General features: G+C 41.4%; 2 protein-coding genes and 1 long non-coding RNA gene across 13 annotated transcripts in view; 1 reads left to right on the top strand and 2 right to left on the bottom strand.

Moving 5' to 3' along the window:
* The first annotated feature begins 1,161 nt into the window (after positions 1-1,161).
* Positions 1,162-6,605, top strand: LOC309525716 (nucleoside diphosphate kinase). 2 transcript variants are annotated; one of them, XM_082211178.1, is made up of 5 exons: positions 1,162-1,309; positions 2,838-2,973; positions 4,889-4,990; positions 5,727-5,839; positions 6,360-6,605. In XM_082211178.1, the coding sequence occupies exons 2-5, from the start codon at positions 2,845-2,847 to the stop codon at positions 6,475-6,477; spliced, it is 462 nt and encodes a 153-aa protein (XP_082067304.1). In that variant the 5' UTR covers positions 1,162-1,309; positions 2,838-2,844; the 3' UTR covers positions 6,478-6,605. The 2 variants fall into 2 exon arrangements, with proteins under 2 accessions (XP_082067304.1, XP_082067305.1); XM_082211179.1 differs by having other exon boundaries at positions 1,210-1,309; positions 2,824-2,973.
* An 806-nt stretch (positions 6,606-7,411) lies between these two features.
* MBTD1 (mbt domain containing 1) overlaps positions 7,412-25,944 on the bottom strand; it is a 49,031-nt gene continuing 30,498 nt past the window's right edge. For 4 of the 10 annotated variants that reach the window (XM_082211048.1, XM_082211045.1, XM_082211047.1 and 1 more), the window contains 3 exons: positions 25,807-25,884; positions 19,960-20,151; positions 7,412-11,587 (listed from right to left, as the gene is read on the bottom strand). In XM_082211048.1, coding sequence (XP_082067174.1) covers positions 11,469-11,587; positions 19,960-20,151; positions 25,807-25,884 — 389 coding nt within the window. In that variant the 3' untranslated portion in view covers positions 7,412-11,468. Of the gene's footprint in view, positions 11,588-15,848; positions 16,288-19,959; positions 20,152-25,806; positions 25,885-25,944 lie in introns of those variants that run through there. The other 6 variants (XM_082211054.1, XM_082211052.1, XM_082211053.1 and 3 more) reach the window with 4 other exon arrangements.
* Positions 12,342-14,722, bottom strand: LOC309525739. The gene is made up of 2 exons (XR_014216523.1): positions 14,251-14,722; positions 12,342-13,873 (listed from the first exon to the last, which is right to left on the bottom strand). It is a non-coding gene; the product is annotated as an uncharacterized lncRNA (long non-coding RNA).

Below are 25,944 nucleotides of genomic sequence, written 5' to 3'. Positions count from 1 at the left end.
CCCAGGCTACAGCACTGCAAGAAAGGGTGCTAACACTTTTGCCTGCCCAGTTTCCCCACTAGAAATCACATCCATGAAGCTGGTATTAGTATTGGTGGTGGGGGATGGGTATCCTTATTACATGTTCCTGCCTCAACTGGTGTTAATAGCATCTTTTGCAGGAGAGGGGAAGAGATTTTCAGCAAGGATATTGTGAAAAATAACTTCTGTCCTGAGGGCCTAATCTACTTGGGGATGTGTGGGTTCCTTTAACTATTGGTAGGTGCAGGAGAAGTAATGGATCTCCTTTGTAAATAAGTCAGTTTGGGGAGTGATTGGAGGAAGTAGTTAAAGGGTGCAACATGTTAATGGGAGCAAAAATACCTCATGAAATTATTACACTGAGAAGCCTGTGATACTGTGGAAAGCAAAGTACATGCTTGGGCTTGGTGGAAAAAGCAAAGCACATCATAGCACAGTTTACATGTTCTTGGCAAAAAGGCAGAGGACTTTAAGTTGCGTTGTTTACAAAATGGGAATCCCAGACAGTCTGCTACAAAACATGTTTTATCTGATTTTATCAGCTTCCCCTCTGCATCAGAGAGGCAGGCTTGTACTGATGGGCTCTCCCTAGCTAGAGCAGGTGGAGAACCTTTTAGGATCCACGGGCCAGATCTTTATCAGGATCTGCCTCACAGGCCAAATCTGACAGGTGGACAGGAGCACCCACCTGTCAAAATCCCTATCCGCTCCCATCAGCCCCCTGGCCCCATGCAGATTAAAATCCCTTCCTTGTATCCAATAGAGTAGTCCTGTTGTTACCTACGAACGTGACTGAGGCTCCAGCCCCATCCCCACTTCCCTGGAAGCAAGCCCCACTGAATTCTATAGGACTTACTTCTAAGTAGCGGGCACGATTAGGGTTGCCCTATATACCTCAGGTCCATTCATTTCAACGAGTTCTGAGGATAAGCAATCTCCGGGTTGCTTTGTGCTGTACTGTATATTGTTCAGACTGTTTCCTCCACTGACTGGAGTGGAGAAAACACAGAAATGCTGCTGGCATGCTTTCCCCCTCCAACTTGGGATCCTGGGGCGAGGCGGGGAACCACCATCTGCTCAGATTGCAAAAACCAAAGCGGCGGCGAGGGACCTACGCGGAGTAGGAGGAGGAGGAGGCAGCCGACGACCAAGCCCGCCTCCTTTGCTCCCCTCCCGGCTTGTCTCCGGCGCCGGCCCGGCCTTGCTCCGCCTCTTCCCCTGGAGGTTTGCAGGGAGACGGCAGCTGCAGACACGCTCTCCGGGCCCGACCAGACTCCTTGCAGCTGAGGTGAGCTTTATTCCCACCACCCACCCCTTTCTTTGGTCTTTCTTCACTTTCTTCCTGGAGGAAAAAACCAAAACGAGGTTCTGGGGCAAAAAAAAAAGAGGAGGAAGAAATGCAGCTGGAGCCGGCTAAAGAGGAAATGGCGGCTGGGGGGGGGGGTGCCTTTTGCAAAAAAAAAAAAAGCGCATTTTGCAGCCGCCTGGGAGGCGCAGCCACCTCTCCTCGCCTCCCCTCGGGGGCCTCTGTAACTTGAGGCGGCCGAGGCGAGAAGAAGAAGAAGGCAGCCCTGCCGCCGCAGAGCACATGCCTGTGCCTGTCTACTCGGAAGTCAGTCCCGTTGGATTAAGTGGGGCTTACTCCCGGGTAAATGGGTGTAGGATTACAGCCCCAGGGCGGAGAGGCCCAAATAGACGCCGCCCGAGGGGAGGGGAACAAAGGGCTCTTCCGCGACACGTGGACGGATGGTAGAGGAAGCCTTGCCCACGTGCAGTCGAATGGTGCCTGCCCCGGTACTTGGGGGGGGAGGGGTGTAGAATTGCAACTCTAGTTAGGGCGGGGAGGAAGCCCCAAAGCCTGCCAAAACACCCCCCCCAAATGAAATCCGACCTCCATCATATCGCAATAACATAGGAGCCAACTCCTAGGGGCCGAGGTACCTTTGCTCCCGTCCCTTAAAATATTTGAGGGGGACAGCCCTCCTCCCCGCAGTTGATGGGCATTGCCATTCAAATACGCCATGCCATGTGACCATAGACATATTTTTTAGCTGATTTAGCGCCCCCTCACTTGCGCCCCTGGCAGGGGCCCACCTTACCACCCCCTAGCTACGGCCCTGAATACGATTCCTTATTATCTATCTGGTGACGCTGCAGATATTTAAAAAAATGGAACAAAGATCACAGTCTGTTCCCTGGTTGCTTTTGTGTCCTGTTCGAATGCATTGGGTTGCTCTTTAAAGTAAGATTTTCATGCATTCCCAACTTGAAGATGAAAACTGTATATTGTTACTGAAAGGATTCTTAAGAAATCACAGGACTTGGTGTGCTCCTAAGATGGCAGATCTCAAAAGTCATAAGAGGAATGACATTGGAGGCTGCCAACTGCCGTTGCCACTTTCTCATAGTTAATGGTATACCAGTTCAAGGGAGACAATTTATCACACAGCTAGTCTTTTAAAAGCTAACTTAAAATTTCTACAAGAAATGCAAAATAATAATAATTAATTAGCCCTGTTTTACTGTTGGTGAGTTGACCTCTTAATGTTGAACAGCGGTCAACCAGATGCCCTCAAGATGTTTGACTCAAACTTCCATCGGCCCCAGTGAGCATAGCCACCAGTCAGGAATAATGGGATTTGCTGTCCAACAACGACTAGATGTCAATAGGTTCTAGGTTCTTCTGTGGTATTGGTCCTGCTGTAAAATCTTTACTTTATATTGATTGCACTCCTTCCCTCTATAGGTTCATCTTCTGTGGTTGTTTGTGGGGATTAGTCCAATCCTACTCACTTCTCTTAGCATTTCCTTTGCAGTGAGATAATGGCTTCCAACACAGAGCGCACATTCATTGCCATCAAGCCTGATGGAGTCCAGCGGGGAATCATAGGTGAAATCATCAAGCGATTTGAGCAGAAGGGATTCAAACTGGTGGCTATGAAATTTATGCATGTAAGTGTAATCTTGGTAAATGGTGCAGTAAAGCAGGATTAGAGAACCTTTTTCTGCATTGTGTGTGTGTGTGTGTATGAGAGAGAGATCAGAGGCTGCAGGCCAGCAGTGGGCAGGACCAGAACCAAAAAAGTAGATCCATCCATCCCTCTCCCTTCCTTGCTGTCTAGCAAGCTGCCGAGGGACGAACTTTTCAATCCTACCAGCTGCCTGAACTGATTGCTTGCAGAGGGTTTGTCCTCTTTCTGCTGCTCCATCCATTTCAGCTTCTCCCACCCTACCCTAATTGATAAGTTTAGTCATGATTTAGAACAGGGCTGAGGTGTACAACATTAGGCAGTAGTCATCCATCAATCTAAGGGACCCATCAAGTGAGTCATGATGCCAGTTAACAGCAGAAAGCTTGTTATTGTGCTATACAGTGGTACCTCAGGTTACATACGCTTCAGGTTACAGACTCCGCAAACCCAGAAATAGTGCTTCAGGTTAAGAACTTTGCTTCAGGATAAGAACAGAAATCGGGCTCCAGCGGCGTGGCAGCAGCAGGAGGCCCCATTAGCTAAAGTGGTGCTTCAGGTTAAGAACAGTTTCAGGTTAAGTACAGACCTCTGGAACGAATTAAGTACCTAACTTCATATACCACTTCATATACCACTGTATATGAGGTGGCATAATGGAACTACCAGTGAGAGCTCAAAATCAAAGGTAGAAATGGAGGTGTGAGCTTGTATTTGTGTTTTAAATTGTTTATTTCTGACATAATTTGAAATATTTCAACATTTGGATATCTTTTGCCTAAACGGTCTTTTAAGTATCGGTTCATAGAATCATGGAATTGTAGAGTTGGAAGGGGCCATGAGGTCCAACCCCCTGCAGTGCAGGAATCTTTCACCCAAAGTGGGGCTTGAACCCACAACCCCGGGATTAAAATTCTCGCTCTACTGACTGAGCTATCCAGACTCGTGTTTTATTCAACCATGACATGGGTTGCAGATTGTGGATGATTTGAGCTCAAGTGCTGTTTCACTCAGAAATGTTTTATTTTGGGAGGGGTATGCTCTCGAGGACACATATTTAGTGAAGGGTTGCACTGTGGTCTGCATGTGTGTTGTCTTTTGAATTTAGCTTATATAGCTGCGGGAAAGCTAAATATACCCTAGTGCCTATGTCGGGGAGTTTAATCCGGCTCCTGTGGCAGTTTATCTTCTGGGGTAAAATCCTAAAAAAAAGTTCAATAACTTCAATCCTTAAAAAACTGAACAACTCTGGTTGGCCTCACTTCACCAAATCTGACCCTCTTTGAAAAAAGTTTGGGCACCCGTGGCCTATGCACACTTTTTGTAGCTTGCACAAGGCTAAGGCAGAGCAAAAGCTACTTTAGAAAACAAGACAAAAATGTATTCTATTTTCAGTATGTGTCAAAATACAGCCTTTCAATACAAGCCTTGTCTTCCTGCTGTTTCAGTTTGGTAGTTGTCCCTTCCCTGCTAAGTACAGTAGGTTCTATTAAAACTACCTGTGTAACCCAATACATACAAGCTGGTATGACTTTGACTAGAAGGTTATACGGAGTAAGATAATATGCAACTTGTGCAGCAGCAGCATTGCTTGACGATCTGTTGGTACTGACTGTCCAAACTACCATTAGTTTGCTTTCTTATAGCCTAACTCTTGAGCTTAGTTACAAGTGCTTTGCTACTTGTTGTTTGGCACTGTACTGTCTCAGTGTTAGATGTCCTGCTTTTGGGCTTCCCATACCATATGCATTTTTGATAGCCACTGGGAAACAAGATACTGACTAGACAGGTTTTGCTTTGATCCAGCAGGACTCTTCTTAAGTAGTTTGAGTAGGGGTGGCTCAGAGCAGCTCCTTTCTGCAGTTAATCATGAGGGTTAACCATCTCTTTTCTTATAGGCTTCTGAAGAGCTTCTCAAACAGCACTATATTGACTTGAAAGATCGGCCGTTCTACCCTGGTTTGGTTAAATATATGAATTCTGGGCCTGTAGTACCCATGGTAAGTGTTTTTATGTAAACTTAAACATTTCTTTTGTTTGTCTCTTTAGACCAGGGGTGGCTCATACCTGATCTTCTCCGGGTGTGGTTCCAACTTCCATTAGCCCAAACCAGTGGTCATATAGTTGTAGCCCAGCTGCCACAGGTTAGCTTACCTCTCCTTTAGGCCTTTGTGGAAAAGTAAGGAAAGGCGAGATGGTGCAAGTTAACTCCACTCTGAATTTATTACTTTGTTTTCTCTTCTCTGCTAACAGTGAAATGATTGGCTGTTTCCAAAATAATTTCCTCTTGCAGTCTGCCAACGCTGCTGCGAATGTTGTGCAACCAGACCCTAACTTGGTTTACTAAGAAGTGAATCCACTTGGAATTGTGGTACTTGCAAGTGGGCATTCTTTGAACTGGCCTCTTCATCTTTCAGTTAGAAAGGGTAGAGAAGGAAAAAGCCCTAAACATTCCCCACTTTATTTAAAAAGAGAAACTCCCGGGACCTGCTGCACAGATGTACAGCAAGGGTGTAATTCAGTGTTGTGCCATCACAAACGTTCTGTCTTCACAAGCATATCGGTTGCCTGACAAAATGACGCGCGCCCCCACAACGTGGTCTTCTGAGGATCTCTCAACCTGCCAGAGCTGGTTTCATTTCATGAAGAACATACTCCATAAGAAAAGCTCTCATCACTTCCATCTGGTCAAGTACCGTGGTTAAACATATGTACTAAACCAGTTTATTCTTGCAGGTTTGGGAAGGACTCAATGTGGTAAAGACGGGCAGAGTGATGTTGGGGGAAACTAACCCAGCAGATTCCAAGCCTGGCACTATCCGTGGCGACTTCTGCATTCAAGTGGGCAGGTTGGTCCTGGGATTGATATTTATCTGCATTAAATAAGACTTGCAAGGTGCTACTGAAGTACTACTAATTATCAAAACCTTTAAAAGAAAATGTTCAGAATACACGCCTCACTATTTAAAAGAGAATGGGTAGTGTAAGCATACCTCCAGCAGAATAAAATGCTTTTGTGTTAACAGGATAAATTGCGCGTTCTGCTTGCTTTTGTCAAACAGCTTAACTGTTTGCTTATTTAAGGTACTGATGATCAAGGGCTAGCTGATAGCCATTCATATACCCGTGAAACTACCTGTACAGTTGGCCAGTCATTTGATTAAAGGCGATGATAAGTTCATTTTGTGTGTGTGACTGAGAAATCCTTTAAGCTAAACTGACTGACTCTTGTGGATACTTTCTTATCAACCTAGACATTTCAAATGTGTAGGCTTAGCTGTCAAGTAGCCTGTTCCAGATTCTTATTTCAGAAATGTCTCTAAATGCTACACAAGTTTTGTAAACTGAATTCCTTGGTCTTCCCTGTAGGAACATCATTCATGGCAGTGACTCTGTGGAAAGTGCTCAGAAAGAGATCAATCTGTGGTTCAAGCCTGAAGAACTTGTGAACTACAAACCTTGTGCTCATGATTGGGTTTATGAATAGATTAGTCCTGGTGACAAGTTCTGCCTTCTTCCAACAAAGCATCTCATTCCACCCACCTGCTGTCCTGGGAGCAATTATCACGGTTACCTTTGTGATTATTGGCATTAAGAAATAAAATATGAATTATTCGTTTTCATTTCTTCATTTTAGAGAAACGAAAAGGTAGCTTATGAACAGTTTCTATTGTAGAATTACTAGGAGTGCCGGTAAATTAAAAATAGCCTGGCAAATGTAACTATTGCAAATTAAAGCTTCACTGGAGCTTGTGCATTGTTTTTCAAAGTGGTTTAGGACTACTTTGTCCCCATTAGCCCTAGGCTCAGTGGTTTAGACCACAGCGCCACCCGCGTCCCTTCTTGCATTATTAGGTAGTCCTAAAAAGCAGAATGTTTGGTGGATTAAAAGTAGGACCCGTAAGTACTAATTCAGCACGATCACATGAATTAGTTACCAATTTTCTTTTCTAGCTGAAGGATTTTTGGAACTTGTCCAAGTTCTTTTTAAGTTTTACTAAAGTTGATACAATAAACATCCAGGGCCACAGTATAAATTATTTCTAGCCCTTTAAATGTCTCCTGTGAAAGGGTGCCTGCTAGCATTTTCCCACATGTTCTCCACACAAACCTACCAGTTTCGGGACGACATAAGAATTGTTGGAAGAAGAATGGGTGGAGGATCAATGGACCAACATGCTCAACTGATGTTTGGAAGTTGTGGTCATATGGCTGAGGTTTAACAGAGTTAAATCCAGACAGGACTGTACTAGTGCTTATTGGACTGACCGACTTTGATGAGATTGCAATTTCCCCATGAGACAGCAGCCTTATTGGCGTTCTGTGTGACCAGACTCTGGTTTTCTAAGCAAATTGCTGCTGTTAAGGATTCATGTTGGCATCACCTGAAAATGAGAGAGGAAAAAGTCCACCCACCTGGCTTTACTTTTAACATTTTTATTTTGTGTAAAAAAGGCAAATTTAGTGAATTATTTTCATCTTGTACACAAAGTTATAATTTTTAATGCTTTTTTTCACATCCATGCTTGAAAATTTGCAGTCTGGTAAAAATGAAAGTAACATTAATTTCATCAAAAGCATTTTCACTGAGTTATATACATTTCATTAGAGGTTTTAAAACGCTCCCATTTGACCACACAAGTTACCAGAAAATAAAAGATTAAATTTATACAGATATTGATCTATATCAAATACATACAGAAATGATGTAAAAACCCTATTCAACTTTTTTTTTTTTTAACTTCTGCCCTGATTGTTTTTCCAGGGCAAAAGTTGATGCTTTTTCTTCTTTTTTTATAAATGGCTGAGACTTTACTTAAATATGAAAATTAAAAAGAAAAAAAAATCAATTTAATCACAGTTTTAATCCCTTTCCAATAAAGGATTGTTACCAAATATATTAGCACCATAATACAAATATTGATGGGAGAAGGTGTTCACATCACATAAAAATGACGACGACAATAAAAACGAACAAACACTGAAACCCGTGTTAGTATCAATAGAACAAGAAACTGATAACTGCTTTTGCTTTTGTCAGATTCAGCAAGGAAATTTAAAACAAAACAGGGTCGGCTGTAAAAAGAAGGAGCACTTACAATGCAACTTGACCTTGACTGTGGTGCCTCCTTGTTTATATTTAAAAAAATGTGCGCCAAATACTGAAAATAGCTGACCCTTTGCATCAGTACAGGCATCAAATCCCTGACCAACTCTTCCCCCCCAACACACCATCCCAATTTTGTGTTAATTAGTTCACAGTAAAATAAAGAGAATGTTCTTCGAGCTAAATTATACAAAAAAATATGCATGCATACCAAAGCAATTAAACCCAGTACTAAGAAAGCTCACTGCCACCCAGTCGTCATCTGCATTAAGAGGCCACAGACAAATGTTGCTTAGAATCAGCACTGAATAAACAAAGCGAAAGAAGTAATAACCCCAGGGAACTAAGCTGGAACAAGGGATTCATGAAGCAATTTTAATAATAGGTGTTTCTGCAAATAAGAAGTCTACCATACACACGTTACGTATTGGGATGTGGTATTCTGCCTACAGGCAGAAATTGGGGCGGATTAGATTGGCAGTGGTACCAACATGTATGCAGATCTATCTCCAGAAACCCAAAGACTAGCAACGTAGCACTAATCAAGATGATCACCCTTGTAGCATGGTTCTAGGTCTGACAAGGTCCAACAGGTCCCTGGGACTATTTCAGGTTGATGTGGTAAGGATCAAATGTGGCTATGGATGTTCCAGGAGCTGCCGTATTCAACAGAGGTAGGAGGAGGAGGATTTCCACCTTTGATCCTGACAAGACTGCATGACTAGCAGAAATCCAGCAGGTTCAGTGTTCAAAGCATTAAATGTGCAGTGATGAAGAAAGCTGTACCTTCTGAACTTCTGCCCGTTATATAGTTGTTAGATACGGAATTTCTGTCAGGTAAAAAGGGGGCAATTCCACCTAAAGGGTATGTTGTGTTGGGTGAAGCTCAAGATTGGATTTTATACAGGATTTTATACAGGACCCAATTTATAAACAAATCTAAGCTCTCTTTCTGGCTTTCCTCTCCTCTTGACAGAGGACACTAGTCTAGTCCTTCTCCTGTATCTTTTTTTATATATTAAGCAGTATTATGGAAGTGGTCCCTACTGAAATCAGAAGAAATACTTGTACAAGGGCTACTCTAAATCTTTCCAAGTCAGACCCTATGAAAATACAGGCTCTGAACAATCTTGACTATGCCAGTCCTGCAGAGAGAGTATACTGCCTTTGTTAGGTGTGAGCAAGGCTAACAGAACTACACCTTAAAATGGGGGGGGAAATTGATTCCAATTCTCTCTGGAGTCTCTGCCTTTTAGATCATTCTATCAACTGGCCTGATGGCATGGATCATCCTTGGTTTTGAGAGGCACTGGTTTAAGGATTAACAAAAATACAGGGAGGGAGGGAGGAGGATTTCTTAGGTCCGTTTGTATGGTGACTTTTCAAAATATTAGTTGAAATCTAGTGAACCCCTTTGTGGGTGTGTACACACAATGCAGTGTTTTGCTGCCTCCCTCCAAAGCGGCCCTCTCTGGCCACATTAGAAGCTGCTTTACAAACTGGAGAAGTTTCAAAAACAGCTGCAATGCAGCATTTGTGGAAGCGGGCGGCCATTCTACCCAAGGAAAAGAAAATGAAGGCAGCTCAGTTAAGCCAAAATCTTTTTAGAGACAGAATATCTAATTATCACCTAAATTCACAAGTATTTGACACCTGATAATCAGTTTAAAAATATGTATACATGAAGCAGTCAAAAATGGCCCAGCTATAGGGGGAGGGGGGGAAGCCTAGAAATTGTTCTCATACATTCCTATACTATACAGAAAAAAATGTACTTCCAGTAGTTACAAAATTTTATACCATTATCCCCTCTTGCATAGAATGTGGTAAACCTTTGCATATCACCAATGGTATGTACCCAACAATAGAGCAAGTTAATTAAGAAAAGAATCAAAATTGCTGGTTTTCAACTTTCTATGCGTTTTTAAAAATTCAAAACATATGCCAAAAAATCATCTCTGGGGCTTTGCAAGTTGCCAATGTAAAGCATTAGGCTTAAAGTGTGTAGAGGTTAATCTATAGGATTACTTTCTTCTAAGTCCTACCCTAGAGTCAAGAATTTGACATTTATACTGCTCTAAAGAGGACCTGCAATGACCCAGAAGCAGTTACAGAACATAAGCAGTTAATTCCTGAGAGTTTAGTTAATGAACCTTACTGGTAAAAGCAAAACTCTTGACACGCATCATCATCCTGTCACAACACCACAGTGTGGCAATGTCAGCATGTTAGTTCTGAGAATGAAGCCATCTGCGAATATCCACACAGATTCAACTCTCGGAGGAAAGATTCCAGGTTCTTCAGCATTCTTGCCACATCAGTCATTACGTGTTCTCGAAAACCTTTTGCTTGAAAATGGTGTCCGCAGCCAAGTCAAAGAAAGCATGAGGCCTAAAAGCAGGGCCAGGTCATCCTTAGGCAAGCCAGTTCAATTCATAACCCAAAAGCTCTTCCAAATGGGTAGGGAAAGCAAAATGACATGTCCTCTTCTATTTGCCTCAGCTGTGTCTTCCACCGGGATGGAAAGCAGGCCTGTCACAAAGTTTCTGTAGAAAAGGGCCTTTTGCGTCTGCCTCGTTTTCCTTACACAAGAAAAAAAAAGTCACAAACTCATGTCCATTTTGTAACCTCTTCAGCCGAAACGTGCTGAAGCTTTGCTGATCATTTCCATGAATATCTCAACATTTTAAAATGTGAACAGGAAACCACAATGCAGCAGTATCCAGCCCAAACCCAATGGCCTCCAAAAAGCTTGGACCTCAGCTTCGTTCTCCAAAAATTTAAGCCCAAACTCTTGAAAATTATGTTGCCACTTCCAGGAGGAACCCTTTCCAGACTCCATTCTTCCAACCTATTTTGGTATGTCTTCACCACCCCTAAGATCAGAGTCCCATGATTTCACCATGGAAAAGACAGGGTATGACTAGTGTAGTTTGAAATTCAGAATCTCCCAGCTTGTACCAGAAGGCTCACTTGTTACAAACAGTTCATTTGCTTTTTTTTTTCCAACTAAATACTACCACCTCATCTTCTTCAAAGGGTTTCCTGCAATCCTGCTATAATTAAGTTTTTAATTCTTACCAAAAAATTAGAATCTCATTTTTTTAACAATGCACAATAAATCTGAACTCGAAAATATTACAAAAATTCTTTTAAAAGCTTCAAATACAACACAAGTGTCAATTATTTTTTAATAAATTGAAAAATCTTTTTCACTAAAATAGTTTCCTCATCCTCCAAAAATTCTGAATTGAAATCTTATCTGCAGTTAGCAAAGTGCCCTTAGTAGAAGCCATCAAACTGTATCTTCAGAATGGGAACATCAGTCTTGAAGAAAGGCTCTTTTTGTACCATCCTGCCCTGCTCTGCCCTTAGGGTTCTTGTTTGATGTAGTGGCTGGCTGACCCATTGCTTTCCTGGTCAGATGCTCCTTGAAGAAAGTTGTATTCCTCTCCATCTAGCAACTCCTCCTTCAGCTGCAGTGAGGAGACTAAACATGAAAAAGGAGGTTTAAAAAATGAAAAGTTGGTGAACATTTGAAGACACATTTCCTTTCAGTTCAGACTCTGAAATTTTCAAGCATGCTCCAACTTGTTGTTACCTCTGTAACAAAATGCAAACCCCCACAATTTAACACTGAAAAAATTAAATTTAAAATTAAGTACAGACATTGAAAAATACTGAACGCATGGGCTGTAATTGAAAATGTGACTAAGAAAAGGAGGGAGGAAAGAAAAGGTGATTCGGTTATGACCTTTTAGTACTATTACTGTGGATAGATTTGCTCCCCATTCAGTAGAATCCTTCTCTTCAAGATACAACATTTCCACTCATCATAAGAAACTTTTGGGAGGAAAACAAGGCATTGATTGTTGAACAAATACAGCACAAAGGACTAAGCAGAAATCCCCTGTATTAAGTTATGATCTCATTTTACTATTATCTAGTACTTCCATTAAAAAAAAAAATCAGTGTGTATTTCAACCTTTCTATTATTTGCTCTCACGTGCATGCCCTCTTCTATTAACCACTATTAGTACATTAACAGACTGGGAAACTCCGGCTGAGAGTGATTTTTCTTAAAAACACGAGTGAGATCCAGCTGAGATGGGGTTTGGAACTCAGATCTTATTGGATCAATAGCTTAGCTATTTGTGCTGTTACCCAACTTTTTAAAAGTTGATTGACTGGATGTTTCAATTTATTAAATGTGCACAAATCTGCTTACTAGTAATTCCCCCCCCCTAAAATTGTACTTTTCATTGGTGAAGGCACAATTTTTAAAAATATGTTAACTTTTCTCACATAATCTCCCAGCTGCTAAAATGGTACTCACCCACCCCACCCCCCGCTTGAACACACACAATTGCAATAATTACAAATAAGGCATTTCTTTTCAAACAGACAGGAATTAAGTTAAATTTAAATATAGGGGAAGTTAGGTACAGCAGTGTTCAGGCTGCTTGATGAAGAATGTGATGGGAATGTTGCAAAACCACACAGGCAACCCAGAATCCAGTCCCAGAATCTTGTGTTTTCGCCCCAGTGATAGTTTTATATAGGATTCAAAGTGGGACACAATTACACAGAGGTTTCAAGAAGGTTCAGATACTGTACATATTACATAAGGGTTGTGACTAAGCCAAAACGTGCATGAACCCATGATAAACACCTGCATCATTCTGCTCAACAGCAAAAACCTCCCTAGTTTTAAGGAAGATTCCTTGCACACAGAAATCCAGCAAATTAAGGAGAAGCTAGGCTAGATTCCTTCTCCTAGTTTTCTGTATAATATATACTATATAGAGAGAGTGAGCATTCAGGTCCCCACCTATGGTCTGAAGTACTACATCTCAGCGAGAGTTTACCACCTCAGTGAGCGCTGGGCCTAAACCTAAGATACTGATCTTGGTAGATGATTGCTCAGACCCATAACGAACACTTTTCATGACATCAACAGAACAAGCAGAATCATTCACTCGACAGAAGCCATTTTGGTCATACAGTCAAATATCCTCCTACATTCTATGTTAATTATGACAGCCTTTCATATATTTAAAAAGTACAGGGTGATTCATCATGAAGTATACAGTTTCCATTTATAGTGAATGGGAACTGTAGACTTCATGATGAATCACCCTGTATTATTATGTATTTTTCTAGGAGTATTACCCACATTTTCCCTAGGTTCTACTTTCTTCAGCCATCCCTCACATTTTGATTCCTAGATCCAAGTCCTCCTAGATTTGCTTGCTCCTTTCTTAAAACGGCATCACCAGAGCATGAGCGTTAGTCTTCTACGAAGAGCCTTGAAGAAAGCAGCAGCACTGCCTCCTTGATGTTGCACACAGTGGCTCAGACCCACAAATCGCCACACGGAACACACGTGTCTCCATAAAGAGATGGATGGTGAAGTCAGCCTGAAAAGTTGCCATCATCTGTTTGGCAGGTAAACACACACACACCCCTGGTCTGACATGGATCTCCATAGGTGTAGCTCCGGGGTGTGGAATGCCAGTTTTGGGCGGTGCAGTGGATGCGACCTTTGTCTTTGTACAGTGGGGTGCACTCCAGCCAGGCAAAAGGACAAGGCCTTTAGGGGTGTTGCCTAGGGAGCGCCTCATTTAACCCCTAGGTCAGAGGTTCCACACTCGTTTTAGTTGCATGAGGACCTTTGCTTTTCACCTAGCACAGCCCCCTTTTGCATGTAGGAGAGTGATTGCAACCAGGAGATCACCCTTGCTAAATTGGGGCATGCCAGTTTTAATAGTAATATCTTTTAAAAGTACCGTATTTTTCGCCCTATAGGGCGCACCATCCCATAAGGCGCACCTAGTTTTTTTGGGGGGAAATAAAGGGGGGGGGAATTATTTTCCCCCCCAGGCGTGGGGCTGGGGCGGGGGAAGCCTGAGCTTCCTCCGACCGCAGCCCCCAGAACAGGCAGCTCTCTGCAAGCCGTGGGAGCCCAACGCTGGGCTCCCGCTGCTTGCGGAGAGGTGTGCAAAGCCTGGAGAGTGAGAGGGGTTGGTGCACACCAACCCCTCTCGCTGTCCAGGCTTCAGCGAAAGCCTGCATTCGCCCCATAGGACGCACACACATTTCCCCTTCATTTTTTTTGGGGGGGGGGAGTGCGTCCTATAGGGTGAAAAATACGGTAATTCAAAACAGCATTTGCTGCCTTTTTGCCATTACTTTGGATTTCATTTTAATGGCAATTTGCCGTTATATGCCAATTTGCCTCTTACCAAACTGTGGTGGCCTTACTTTTTCAAAAATAAACTTTTATTTTTCATACCTCTCTGTGAAGTTGTATGACATTCCCTACAACAATTTACTCTGCCACTTTGAATTCTAAGGTGCATCCACTGAATGTGCTTTGCAAGTTTTACAATTGGAAGTAATAATGAGGAAATTAACGCATTCCCTGAGGATGCAAATAAAGTGTTTTTATGAAAAAGTAGACTCACATTATTATTATTATTGGAATATGAGATATAATCACCTGGTTTGTAATGTAATTTGTTAATGTTTTTGTCAAAATGTAATGTAAATTATTATACCAATAGGATAACATGAATAACTTAAAGGGTTATATTGCTCTTGAATTTTTGTGATTTTACCAAGTGACAGTCTTAAGTCTGCATCCGAAGAACAAGAAGTGGAACTCTGCTTGCACAATGGGGCTTTTCTGGCTACCCCCTGCAAAACAAACTCTACACTGTCCCAACCACTTCTGTCTAGAAGAGTATGGAATGGTCTGTAGTGGAAGAGAGAAACTGGAAGAATTTATCAGAGCTGCCTTTTGACACAAGCCTCTCTACAAATTCAAAATAAAGGCCTGTTCAGATTATAATATCATCTCCAATGCTAGGGTTATATGTTTTAATACTCCCTCCTACACTGTTTTTTTTTAAAGTTGTTAAGTTTGAACTAGCATGTTAGAAATGAAGAGTATACTCTACATCTCCCCCATACAGATTAGTTCAGGAGTTCTGAAACTGTGGTCCCCAGACTATCGAGTGGTCCACAAGTTTCATGCAGGTAGTCCTTGTGTGTCTGTGAAGAGGAGCAGGAGCAGTGGCTATAAACAGCAGATGCCGGTGGAGTGACGCCAGCCCTGTGCCGCTTTGCAAGGCTGGCAGCTGATCTGAATGAATTGCCTGGTGAATCATTCAGATCAGATCCCAGCCTTGCAAAGTGCTGCAGGGGGGCGGGATCAGTGCCCCCTGGAAAAATGTGCCTGGGGCCATCACCCTGGCAGCCCCACCACCACGTTACACCCCTGGGTAAGTTGGTCTACAGGAGCGGGGCATATGGGATCTTGTCCATTGGCAGATCCAGTTCCACGTTCAATCCCCTAGTTAACACTTTCAAAAGATCTCAAAGGAAGCACAGTCAATTTAAAAGACTGCTGTACATATTGAAAACCATCTATGGATATCTGACATAAATATTTTATAGTTCAATGCACTAATTGTGCTGCTTCTTATTGTTTTGATACTGGCAAACCAGCAAAACATGGCCATCTGTCATGGATGCTTTAGCCGAGATTCCTGCATTGCAGGGGGCTGAACTAGATGGCCCTTGAGTCCCTTCCAGCTCCATGATTCTATGGTATGGTGAAGGGGTGCTATATCTGACGCAAAGGAAACAAATATGGTTCAGACAAGTTTTTTTTAAGAGAGTCTCTTCCGTTAAAAATGTGATATAACAGTCACACAGATAGCTGCATAAAAACTGTTGACACTGACTAAAGTAGCAAACAAGACATATACAGCCTTTAATAAGAAAGACAATATCCAAAAGAGCCAAGTAACTGCTCATGAAATAACTAAAAGATTAATAAAAATAATCCAAGGCTCTGGCTGGCAAAAGGGACTGATGTGGGAAAAGAATATACTATAACTGCTATTTTTTTCCTTTTATGCTTCTTCTGAAGCATCCATTACAGGCAGCTTTTGATGACAAGATGGCAAGTTCAGTTGTTGTTGTTTTTTCTCGAATCCAATATTGCAGCTTACTTTACAAACATTGACATAAATAGTCTTTGGAAAGTGCAAAGGAGCATGTTGTAACGCAGTCTCAAAAGTACAACCTGTTGCTACTTGGAACCTTACTAAAACAGAGGTCACTTGGTTTCGCTCTTAGTATGGTTCTATCTCATCTTCCTTGCTGACTCACATTCCTCTGCTAAATAAAATTTAAAAAGTTTAAATATTAAAACACGACACTAGAATGATACACATTCTACAACATGCAAAATAAATATTTACTCATTTCTCTCCCTGCCCCCCCCAAATTCCTAGGACACTTGTATATCACTTTTAGTAATCACAGACTGCTGAACTCTTTTTCCACCCGTACATTTGGGCAGACTGTACAGGCGTAACCCACCTGCTGTATCTACCCCTACAAGTGGAGTGGATTTAAAAATCTCTCAAGGAGAGGGAGCTTCATGGAGGATCAAATGGGGAACAGACTGAAATTGTCTCATATTCTATTCCATAACAATCAAAGACTGAGAGCAGCTGGACTTCAGGGTCACAATGACCCCGAAGAAAGGACCACATGTCCAACATGTCTACAAAGGCTTTAGGTCTCAAAAGGGCAATCACTTCCATGCCAATTGCAGAACACTTTTGAAACGCTGGGAATCTTTGGGTATAATAACTCTCTGGGCAGTGTACCAAGGCCAACAGTAAATCCCCTTTAGGATTCTTTAGCTTTGGGATTCTTCAATTACATATACCTTATGGGAGTATAAAGGAGTCCCCAAAGCTAGGCCACCTGGGAAAAACGCATCCAGATGTCAGGGTCTCTCAAGCCACTTAAGCCTGCTCAAAACTTCATGATGATTTGATACAAATATGTAGATGGTCCAGTTATCAAACAAGTTTGTTCTGTTTTTCAGAGAGTATTATATTCATGGGTCACTACCATCGGGGCATCAATTATTTTCCCATTACCATTCTATAGCTATTTCATCTTTCTAATAAAGGCAGTAACTAGGATGGAGTTACAGAAGAGCAAGCAACCTATTTATTTTGTGCAAGAGCTCAGTAAACAACATCATTTGCTTCAAGCTCCTGTTTTATTTCTCTTAGCTTTAAATACAAAAATACTGGTGTTTTACAAAATGGCAATAGCATGGGGGGGGAAAGATATTTTTCTTTCTATTAGTGCAGTAGCAATTGGAGTCAAGGCACCTCCTCAGGAACATGAAGAAAATAACTCAGCTGTAGCTACAGGAGTTAATTAAAGGTAGAAAATATCATGCATGATAATGAAGTCTGGTTGCTCATTATAATGCTCTCGATTTTCATCTTACACCACAGGAAATATTTTGTTCAGTTCATTCTAGTTATTTCTATTTGGCAAGTGGACCTAAATTTAAGGTTACAAAATTCATTATGGATCTATGCTCCAATGCTCTTAATAGCTGTACCAAAAAAGGGGGGGCATGCTTTTTCATCATCACATCATTATTTCATATTGAAAATGGACCTCTCACATGTAGATCCCAGTGGTGAAATTCCGCAGCTACAGTTCAAAGTAAGCTGGTATTCTGGCACTACCCTTAGTAATTGATGGAAGGAAGCACAGAGGCTAATTTCATCCCTATCAACAAATACCTGTTTTCTGATCTTTCAACATGCCTGAGACAGTGGCACAAATAAAGCATTTCATCCGAAGGATTAGAAAAGGGCATATTGCGAAAAGAAAAGCCATCTCAAAAAGCCACACAGCCGGGCCTGGCTCCTACATACACAGTACGATACAAGGAGATATATGGGACTCTGATATTTTATTGGTTAGGGTAAACATGGAGAGTTCTCAGAAGGCAAGAAGGTAGCAGATATATGCAAGTTTCTTCTGAACTTTTGTAAACTCAATGAGGTCCTGTAGCATTCCCAATCACCCCCCAGCCCACTACCCTTGCAACCTTGGAAATTCAGTGCATTGAAGACCCTACGTCAAATCAATTAACACTGTATGTATAAAAATGGGATTCATTTGGGGACATTGCATGTTCTCCAAGAGACCAGTCTCTCAAAAATTACCTAAAGGTTTGATGTTTTCAGTGCTGAAAAAATGCAACCAGTTTTACAATTCTTAACATTTAAAATACAAACAAAGTTAGTAGCGTGAACACTCAAGGAAACAAGACCAGCTTTTAAGTAGCGAGGTGAGTTACCACTGAACAATGCATCTGTATAGAGATGTTGTAATGACCGAAAAATGAGGATGTATAATGAGCTGCGCTTGGCTTTCTGCCTAATGTTTTAAATATGCCATAGGTCTTCAGTATGCTTACGGGGAAAGACACTTCATTCCCATTTGTGAGATGTGGAACATTTTTTTCTCTAACCAACAACTGTAGTAAGTATGTGCTCCAATAGTTACAACTATCCAAGAAGTAGGAATAGTTAAAGCTAGGGCTAGGTGAGGAGAAATTTGATAAATAAATCAAATCCTCAATTTGTTCACCCCAGCAGAAGCAGGTGAAACTGAGTGGCTTTGCAGATTTTTGGTTCCTCACTGTTCAGAGACCCTGTGCACACTGCAACCCACTGCATGGTGTAAATGGGACCTTTCCTGCTGAATACCAGAACAGCTGCTTGGTGCTGGCAGGCAAAGACTGACTCCTGTCAAGCAAACTGCAGCCTTTGCAGTGGCCTTTATGAAAAGGAACGCACCAATCATGCCACAGGTATATGACAATATGCATCTGTGGCCATGCCTGAAAAGCCCCTCCTGGAACAGGAAAGATCCTACAATAGATTCTGGTGGAGTCCAAATTGGGTTATGTCCAGAAAAGAACCTCCCAATCTAGCCAGATTTCTGCATTGGTTAGAATTCACAAGGAAGGGGAGCAGACCCAACTTGTTTATATTTCTAGGATTGAAACCTAGCACCTTTCCAAGTGGGCACCATTTTGTTTCAACCTAAATATGGACATTGACAAGACTTTAATGAGCCTGCCAGTATCCTTTGCGCATGCAGTGCTACCCTTTCCACTCTTAAGCCCAGCAAGGTACTAGTAAGTGGGGGAGTTCTCCATAGTGGAGCTCTGAATTAGACTGACAATATAAGCTCCTGCATTTTCTTAGAGGCAGCCATGGACTTCAGACTAAATAAGGACCTATTTCCACACTAAACACTGTTGGGAGTAAATTGCTTTGTACTTTCAATTCTCTTACAGCTGGAAAGAGGCATCTATGTCAACCTTACAGTTTGTATTGATCTCAAGTGTGACTCAATCCCTTTCATTCTGCTCATTTTCTCCTGTTCATTGTGTCAGAATGATAATCAGAATAGTAACACACAACAGGGACTTATTTTGGGAACATATAAATGAGAGTGTTTCTCATTTTGAAATCTGTTTTCAGCTTAAAGAAAAATATGGCAAGCTGTTGACAAAGGTCTATTAATTTTGGAGGGTGATGTTTTTAAAATCTTCCAAAACTAGTTTCCCTCTTTTTTTAGGGTGACCATTGATTATTTTTGGATATGACATCCAGGATATAAAATAATATCCAGTGATAACTGAAATCTATTGGCATTTAGTTCACTTTGTTTCAGTATGTACATTGAAAGCACTTCCATTTAGTTCATTTTGAGGAGATTTGCTGAGTTCTGAAGCAGCAGGAAAAAACAGGGACTCAACACTTGTGATTAATTCAATGAGATGGGCTTATGGGCTGATGCAAATACTGGAGGAAATGGATGTTCTTTCTATTTTTAAATGAAAAGTGAGGGCGGCAATGAGTCAGCATGTTTCATGCCTGACCATGCTTGATCCTCAATCAATTTTGCCCTCCATTAATAAGCGTTGTTGTTGTTTTTTACATGACCAATTACCTGTTTTGAGGCTGGGACTGAACTCTCTGCTAGTCCTGGGAGGCTGGCAGGCCTCCGGGGCTGTCTGTGCTGGAAGGGTTCGATACTGAGGAGGAGTCAACTCTTCATCACCAGAGAAGCTCCTCCGCACCCCACCTGTCATGGGGACGCTCGACAAACTGACAGGCTTCTTCCCAACTGGTATCTTCCTCTCTAAACATCAAGTCAAACTAAAGTAAAACACTTAGATCAAAGTGTGTTAAAGCAACTCAAGACTAATCACTCACTGAGAAAGGCCTCCAGCTGGTGCTCACTGGATTTATGGACACCTTGGTGCATGCCCAGATCTTCGTTAACTACAGCCAAAGGGATTATTTTGGAAAGTGATGCTGGTGACTCATGGCAGAGCCACAGAACTCTATGAAACATCCTCCTATGACAACACATTTTCAGGAATCACCTTAAATTTAATACTCTCTTTATGGAAGAAATACCCTTAAAAGCAAATTTGTTAGTGAAAAAATTGGTAGTTTCATATTGCTCGTCTCACCTCTGGGTTTACTCTTCAGTAAAAATTTAAAATCACAGGCTAACTTATGTGTAAAACCTGCAAACTAAGGGTTTTCATATATAATTAAAGTCACACCAACTAAGCACATGCTCTGCTATACAAAAAACTACTTTCTACAATACCTTTAATCCCTTGTCTCTTGATAAGTAAAGAGTGCCTACATGACCAATCTGAAGAGCTGCTCCATAAAAAATGCAGATTTGCCACCCAAAAATCATGGGGCAAATGTATTGAAACTTCAAAAAATAACCCTGAGAAGCTATGTTTACTGAAGAATTTCTGTGTAGGTGGTGGTAAGATCTTACCTGTGAATTCCTGCTTCAACAGGTGGAAGAAACTTCACTCTATGGAAGTGACCTTCTCTGACTTGACTCAGAAGGCAGGACTCATCAGTCAATGATTCTGAGAGACAACATCTCTCAGATCATGAATGGATATGTAAATACAAAAGTACAGCAGCTACTACAGCACACTAATATGAGAAAAACGAATAATATGATAGCATTTGAATATTCTGTGATGTCCTTGACTAGCAAGTGTTTTTATGCAAAAATGCTTGGAGAACCAAAAATGGGTGGAGTCAAAAGTACCCTCCCACCTTCTGGGAACACATATTATTTCCACCCAAAGAGTGGCAGGTGGGTATTCTATTTTCCATGTTGTATTACTAGAATGGGCTCCATTTTATAGCACTTTTAGTATTAAATTCACTGCAGTATGTCTCGTGCTAATAAAACCTCTGCAAAGTTGGGGGGAAAGCTACCTTAGAGTTACTGAGGCTCTTTGTGAACTGTCATGTTCTACCTAAAGTAATTTGTATTTCAAGCTTCTGCCATGGAAGGTTAAAGACAAGAATATTACATTAGCTACTGAACTCTGTAGATTTCTGCATTTTGCTCAAATAGATCCTTTATTTTCTCAACACACAACACCAAAATGGATGTGAGATTCTTCACGCAATCATTAAGTGCATGAATGATTAGGCTGCTATTTGCACTGAGAGGGAAACTCCCATTGATGTAGAGAAGCGAAATCCAGACCAAGACTACAATAGGGATCTAAGCAATATAGACACCCCCGTGAAGGTCACGGCCCCACAGTTGTTTTCTTACAGATTCTCCACAAGGAGCTGTCACCAGCCGTGGTCTAAAGTGTAGTGGGGCTGTAGGCATGTACTCTCTCTCGCTCATCCCAGCTTGAATAAAGATTTAAAGGATGAGGGTCTGGAAAATGTTTTGAAGCCTTAAGAGTCTGGACATTTACCTTTCACCTCGTTACTACCTTAAAAAGAACTAAATTGTGATAGGGAACATAATCCCTAGCACTATCATGACCTGGACCCATCTCCACAGACCACCTTATCCTACCTGGGTTCCAGCTATGGAACTCTGAGCTCTCAGAACCTCCTATCTCGGAACCTTGGGAGGGGTAATCTCTGTAAACTCACTTCAGCCCCTATCTGGGCATCTCCACCTAAGTGTGAAAATACTCACTCTACCCTTGAACTGGCTTCTCCTGGAATGAACTTCTTTGGCAGGCTTAAAGTGGAAGCCGCTTTGTTCTACCAGTACATATGAGTCTATGTGCAGCGCTGGCTTGCCTGAAGCACTCCTCTCGCCGACAGGTATGAATGCTGCTTTTTCCTTCACAAACCCTAAAACAGGCTTCCTCAACCTCGGCCCTTGAGATGTTTTGAGGCTACAATTCCCATTATCCCTGGCCACTGGTCCTGCTAGCTGGGGATCATGGGAGTTGTAGGCCAAAAACATCTGGAGGGCCAAGGTTGAGGAAGCCTGCCCTAAAAGCATCACTTCACCTCCCTTCCTGGTTTTAAGCATCTGACTGACCAAAGACATGCCGAAGTACTTGTGTGCTTATCTGATAGTAGGTGGCACAGTTTCTTGCCATGGGCACATCAATGAGCAGAGACTGGCAAGCGCTTTGCTTTCTCGCTCCCTCTGTCTGGCTTAAATTTGGGAGTTGGGCTTGGGCCGAGGGGAGAAGCAGGAGAAAATAGAAAACGGTAGTAGCTGCTGCATCCTAATAATCAAAGTCAGGATCAGCTTGGCAAATGCTACACGTGCCTTCTGAGCCAGGTGATGAGGGTATCCCAGAGAGTAGAATATTCTCCCAATTCCAGGAAGCTGTGCTTTGTAAAGGTGGTAGCTCTCGCTTGGTAACAACGTTCCAATACAAAATATTCTCACTGTATGCTTGCTAGATTAGTACAATTCATTTTGTCTACTTCTCAGACATAGGTGGTATAAGCAAAAAGTCTTCATCATTACAATCTAAAACAGCTAGTGTGTGTTTTTTTTGGTCAGCATTAAAAAGTACTAAAGTTCATGAAAGTCCTAAACCCCTCACCTTGTATGTACTAATATTCCCAAGTGAACTAAGCAGCCATCGGAAGAAAGTGCAAATTCCTTTTATTTATTTATTTTTGAAAATGCTTATTGCATTATGTAGCTGTTGTACACTGCTTTGAGGCCTCTTTGGCTAAAAAGCAGCATATAATTTTTAATATAAATATAATAAATATGACTACTAAATGCTTTTAAGAAGAAGGCACTGTCGTGAATTAATCTAGCTGCATTGGTTTACAGCTTCCTACAGTTAAAGCATGGTAAATAAATAAAGCTTTCTTCAACTTAAAATGCCAAGAGTCAGAGCAGAAAATCAATATACAGTAGGACTAATCAGACTAGTTGTTTTCATCTCATAATAAACGGAGGCAGATTAATAACTTTCCTTTTAGTTCACTATCAGATAGTACACATTCAAGGAGTTGGGTCCTGCCACATAAAATAAAGCATTTTAGCTGAACTTCACCGAAGGCTCCAACTCATTAATTTTTTTAATGGGGTCAGATCAAAGGAGAAAATTGCCACAGAGCTAAGTCAAAAGCAAACAAAGAGGATGAAACAAGAGGCTTGTTGTCAGTTCCTTAATCTCAGAAGAGTTCTTAAATTAAGGGTTGAGCTAAGAAAGGTGCAGAGGGAGTAACAAACTCCAACATCATTTTAGCGTCTCATTTTTAGCAAACAGGTTTTGTCCTAGCCTTATTGCTTTGAAAATGTCTATAGCCTTCTGTGAATTTACAATTTGTCTAACTCTAAAGCAACACTAAGGAGCTTCATTATTGGAATTAATGACTTTGTATTAACTGTCATGATAAAGGGGAAAGAGAGAGTTAAAATATTTGTAAGGTAAAGGTAAAGGGACCCCTGACCATTAGTTCCAGCCGCGGACGACTCTGGGGTTTCGGTGTTCATCTCGCTCTATTGGCTGAGGGAGCCGCCGTACAGCTTCCGGGTCATGTGGCCAGCATGACTAAGCCGCTTCTGGTGAACCAGAGCAGCGCACGGAAACACCGTTTACCTTCCCGCCAGAGCGGTACCTATTTATCTACTTGCACTTTGATGTGCTTTTGAACTGCTAGGTGGGCAGGAGCAGGGACCGAGCGACAGGAGCTCACCCCGTCGCGGGGATTCGAACTGCAGGTGTTTGAGCCTTTCTGGAAATCCAAAAAGAATAAACATTCCATTTCCCAATAAAATAACAGAATTCAGTCTAAAGAATGTGCCAGTTCTACAGGGCAAGATACAGTATGTTTGCAGATACACCAGGATTCACCTTCCTCTCCATCCCCATTCAACTCACACACGCTCCTACCTGCTCCAGATACAACTGACTGGTCATGCTCTCTGTTTGTTAATATAAGTGGGAAACTTGGCATTTCAGAAGGAATTTGGCTGAGGCTACAATCCCAAACACACTCAGGTAAGGCTATCCACTGGTTTGTATGTTCTACTCCCAAGCTTGCGACTCCAGTTTTAGCAATGGGAACAAGCACCGAGATCACATGTTCCTTCCTCATTGCTTGCATCCTAGTTTAATCAAACCAACCTTCTCTGTGGTTTCCAAAATGGGGAACTGTGGTTTAATACTGATTTACCAACAAGGATCTTAAACCAACTTCAGAGTTTAAAATCCTTATTGGTAAAACTAACATTAAGCTACAGTTTCCTGTTTGGGACATAACTATTAACTGTGGTTTTATTAAGCCAGAGTGTAAGCAAGGTGGAAGGAAGATGTCAAAGGTGGGAGGGGTGGTTCCATCACTTGTTTCCAGCTCCTAAAAATCATGGTTTAGCAAACTGTAAACCAAGTATCTGAACCAGGCCTTTGGGACTTGCTTCAGAATAAAATTACAAAGGAATACAATGTACAATGTATTTCATTTCAGTTCTAATGTTCTACACTGCCTGGAACAAAATTAAAAGTTCCATGTAGGCTGAGCCATTAAGAGAAACTTAACAGCTCAGCTGTAATGTGTGCCTGTCCAAAATAAAGTTTTCAAATTAAAATCTAATTTGGCTAAAATATAGTACAATTTTATTACACTTCCCTACTCAAGGAAGTCTTTCCAGTGTCTCAGACCCTCCATAGGTATTAACTCTATAGATCAATTTTGCCAGCTCCTGTAGCCACAAAAAGCTGTCATCTTTCAGATGAAAAGACCAGCGTGAAAACCAATCAAGCAAAATATAAAGAATGTCAAACTTAACCTTATAATGGTCAAGACACGCAATAAAACATTCTATGCTGAAGTTTTTTTCTAAGCTCTCACTTCAAAAAATAATCCTTCATTTCTGTTTCTACACTCACCCTCACTTTACTCTGTATACTTATTATAACCGATTACAGTATTCTCTAACTTTAGACTGAAATTAATTCTATGTCAGGCATAGGCAAATTCGGCCCTCCAGATGTTTTGGGACTACAACTCCCATCATCCCTAGCTAACAGGACCAGTGGTCAGGGATGGTGGGAGTTGTAGTCCCAAAACATCTGGAGGGCCGAGTTTGCCTATGCCTGTTCTATGTGAATCTAAAAAAAGCACTAATTTTTAGTTCTATGAACAACATGGCTTAATAAAATATATCATCTATCTTATCTTGGTGAAGATGACAGTACTACCCTAAACAAAAATTAATCAATCTCTTATCATTCTGGAGAGAAAAAGTTTTCTATGAAAGGACCTAAAACTGAAACCAAGATATTAAGTAGAAACTACCACAGAGTTTGCTTTAAAAAAATACTTATATTTGCACTTTATTTTACTTCACGTGACAAAAAAAATACTCAATTTAAAAAGTTTTCCTTGTGCCATAATGCACTTTAAGCTTGAAAAACATTTCAATAGAAAGCATCATTCGCAACCATCATTTTTCCTGAGAGAAAAAGGCAGTTTTGTAGCAAGAAAGTAAAAGCAAATAATTTTTGTTACCCACTTTTCTTGTGTCCTTTGTATTGTTGTGACTTTGACTTTTTCTTCTGCTTTGACGAGCTTGACTGACCATCTCTTGATGCTGAAATGTATGTTTTTAAAAAGAAAGTGAATTTAAACACCTTTTTGTGTGCAGGCGAAA

Source organism: Podarcis vaucheri (genome assembly GCF_965113315.1).
Source record: "Podarcis vaucheri genome assembly, chromosome: 2".
NCBI lineage: Eukaryota > Metazoa > Chordata > Lepidosauria > Squamata > Lacertidae > Podarcis > Podarcis vaucheri.
This window is presented reverse-complemented; position numbering and strand designations above follow the sequence as displayed.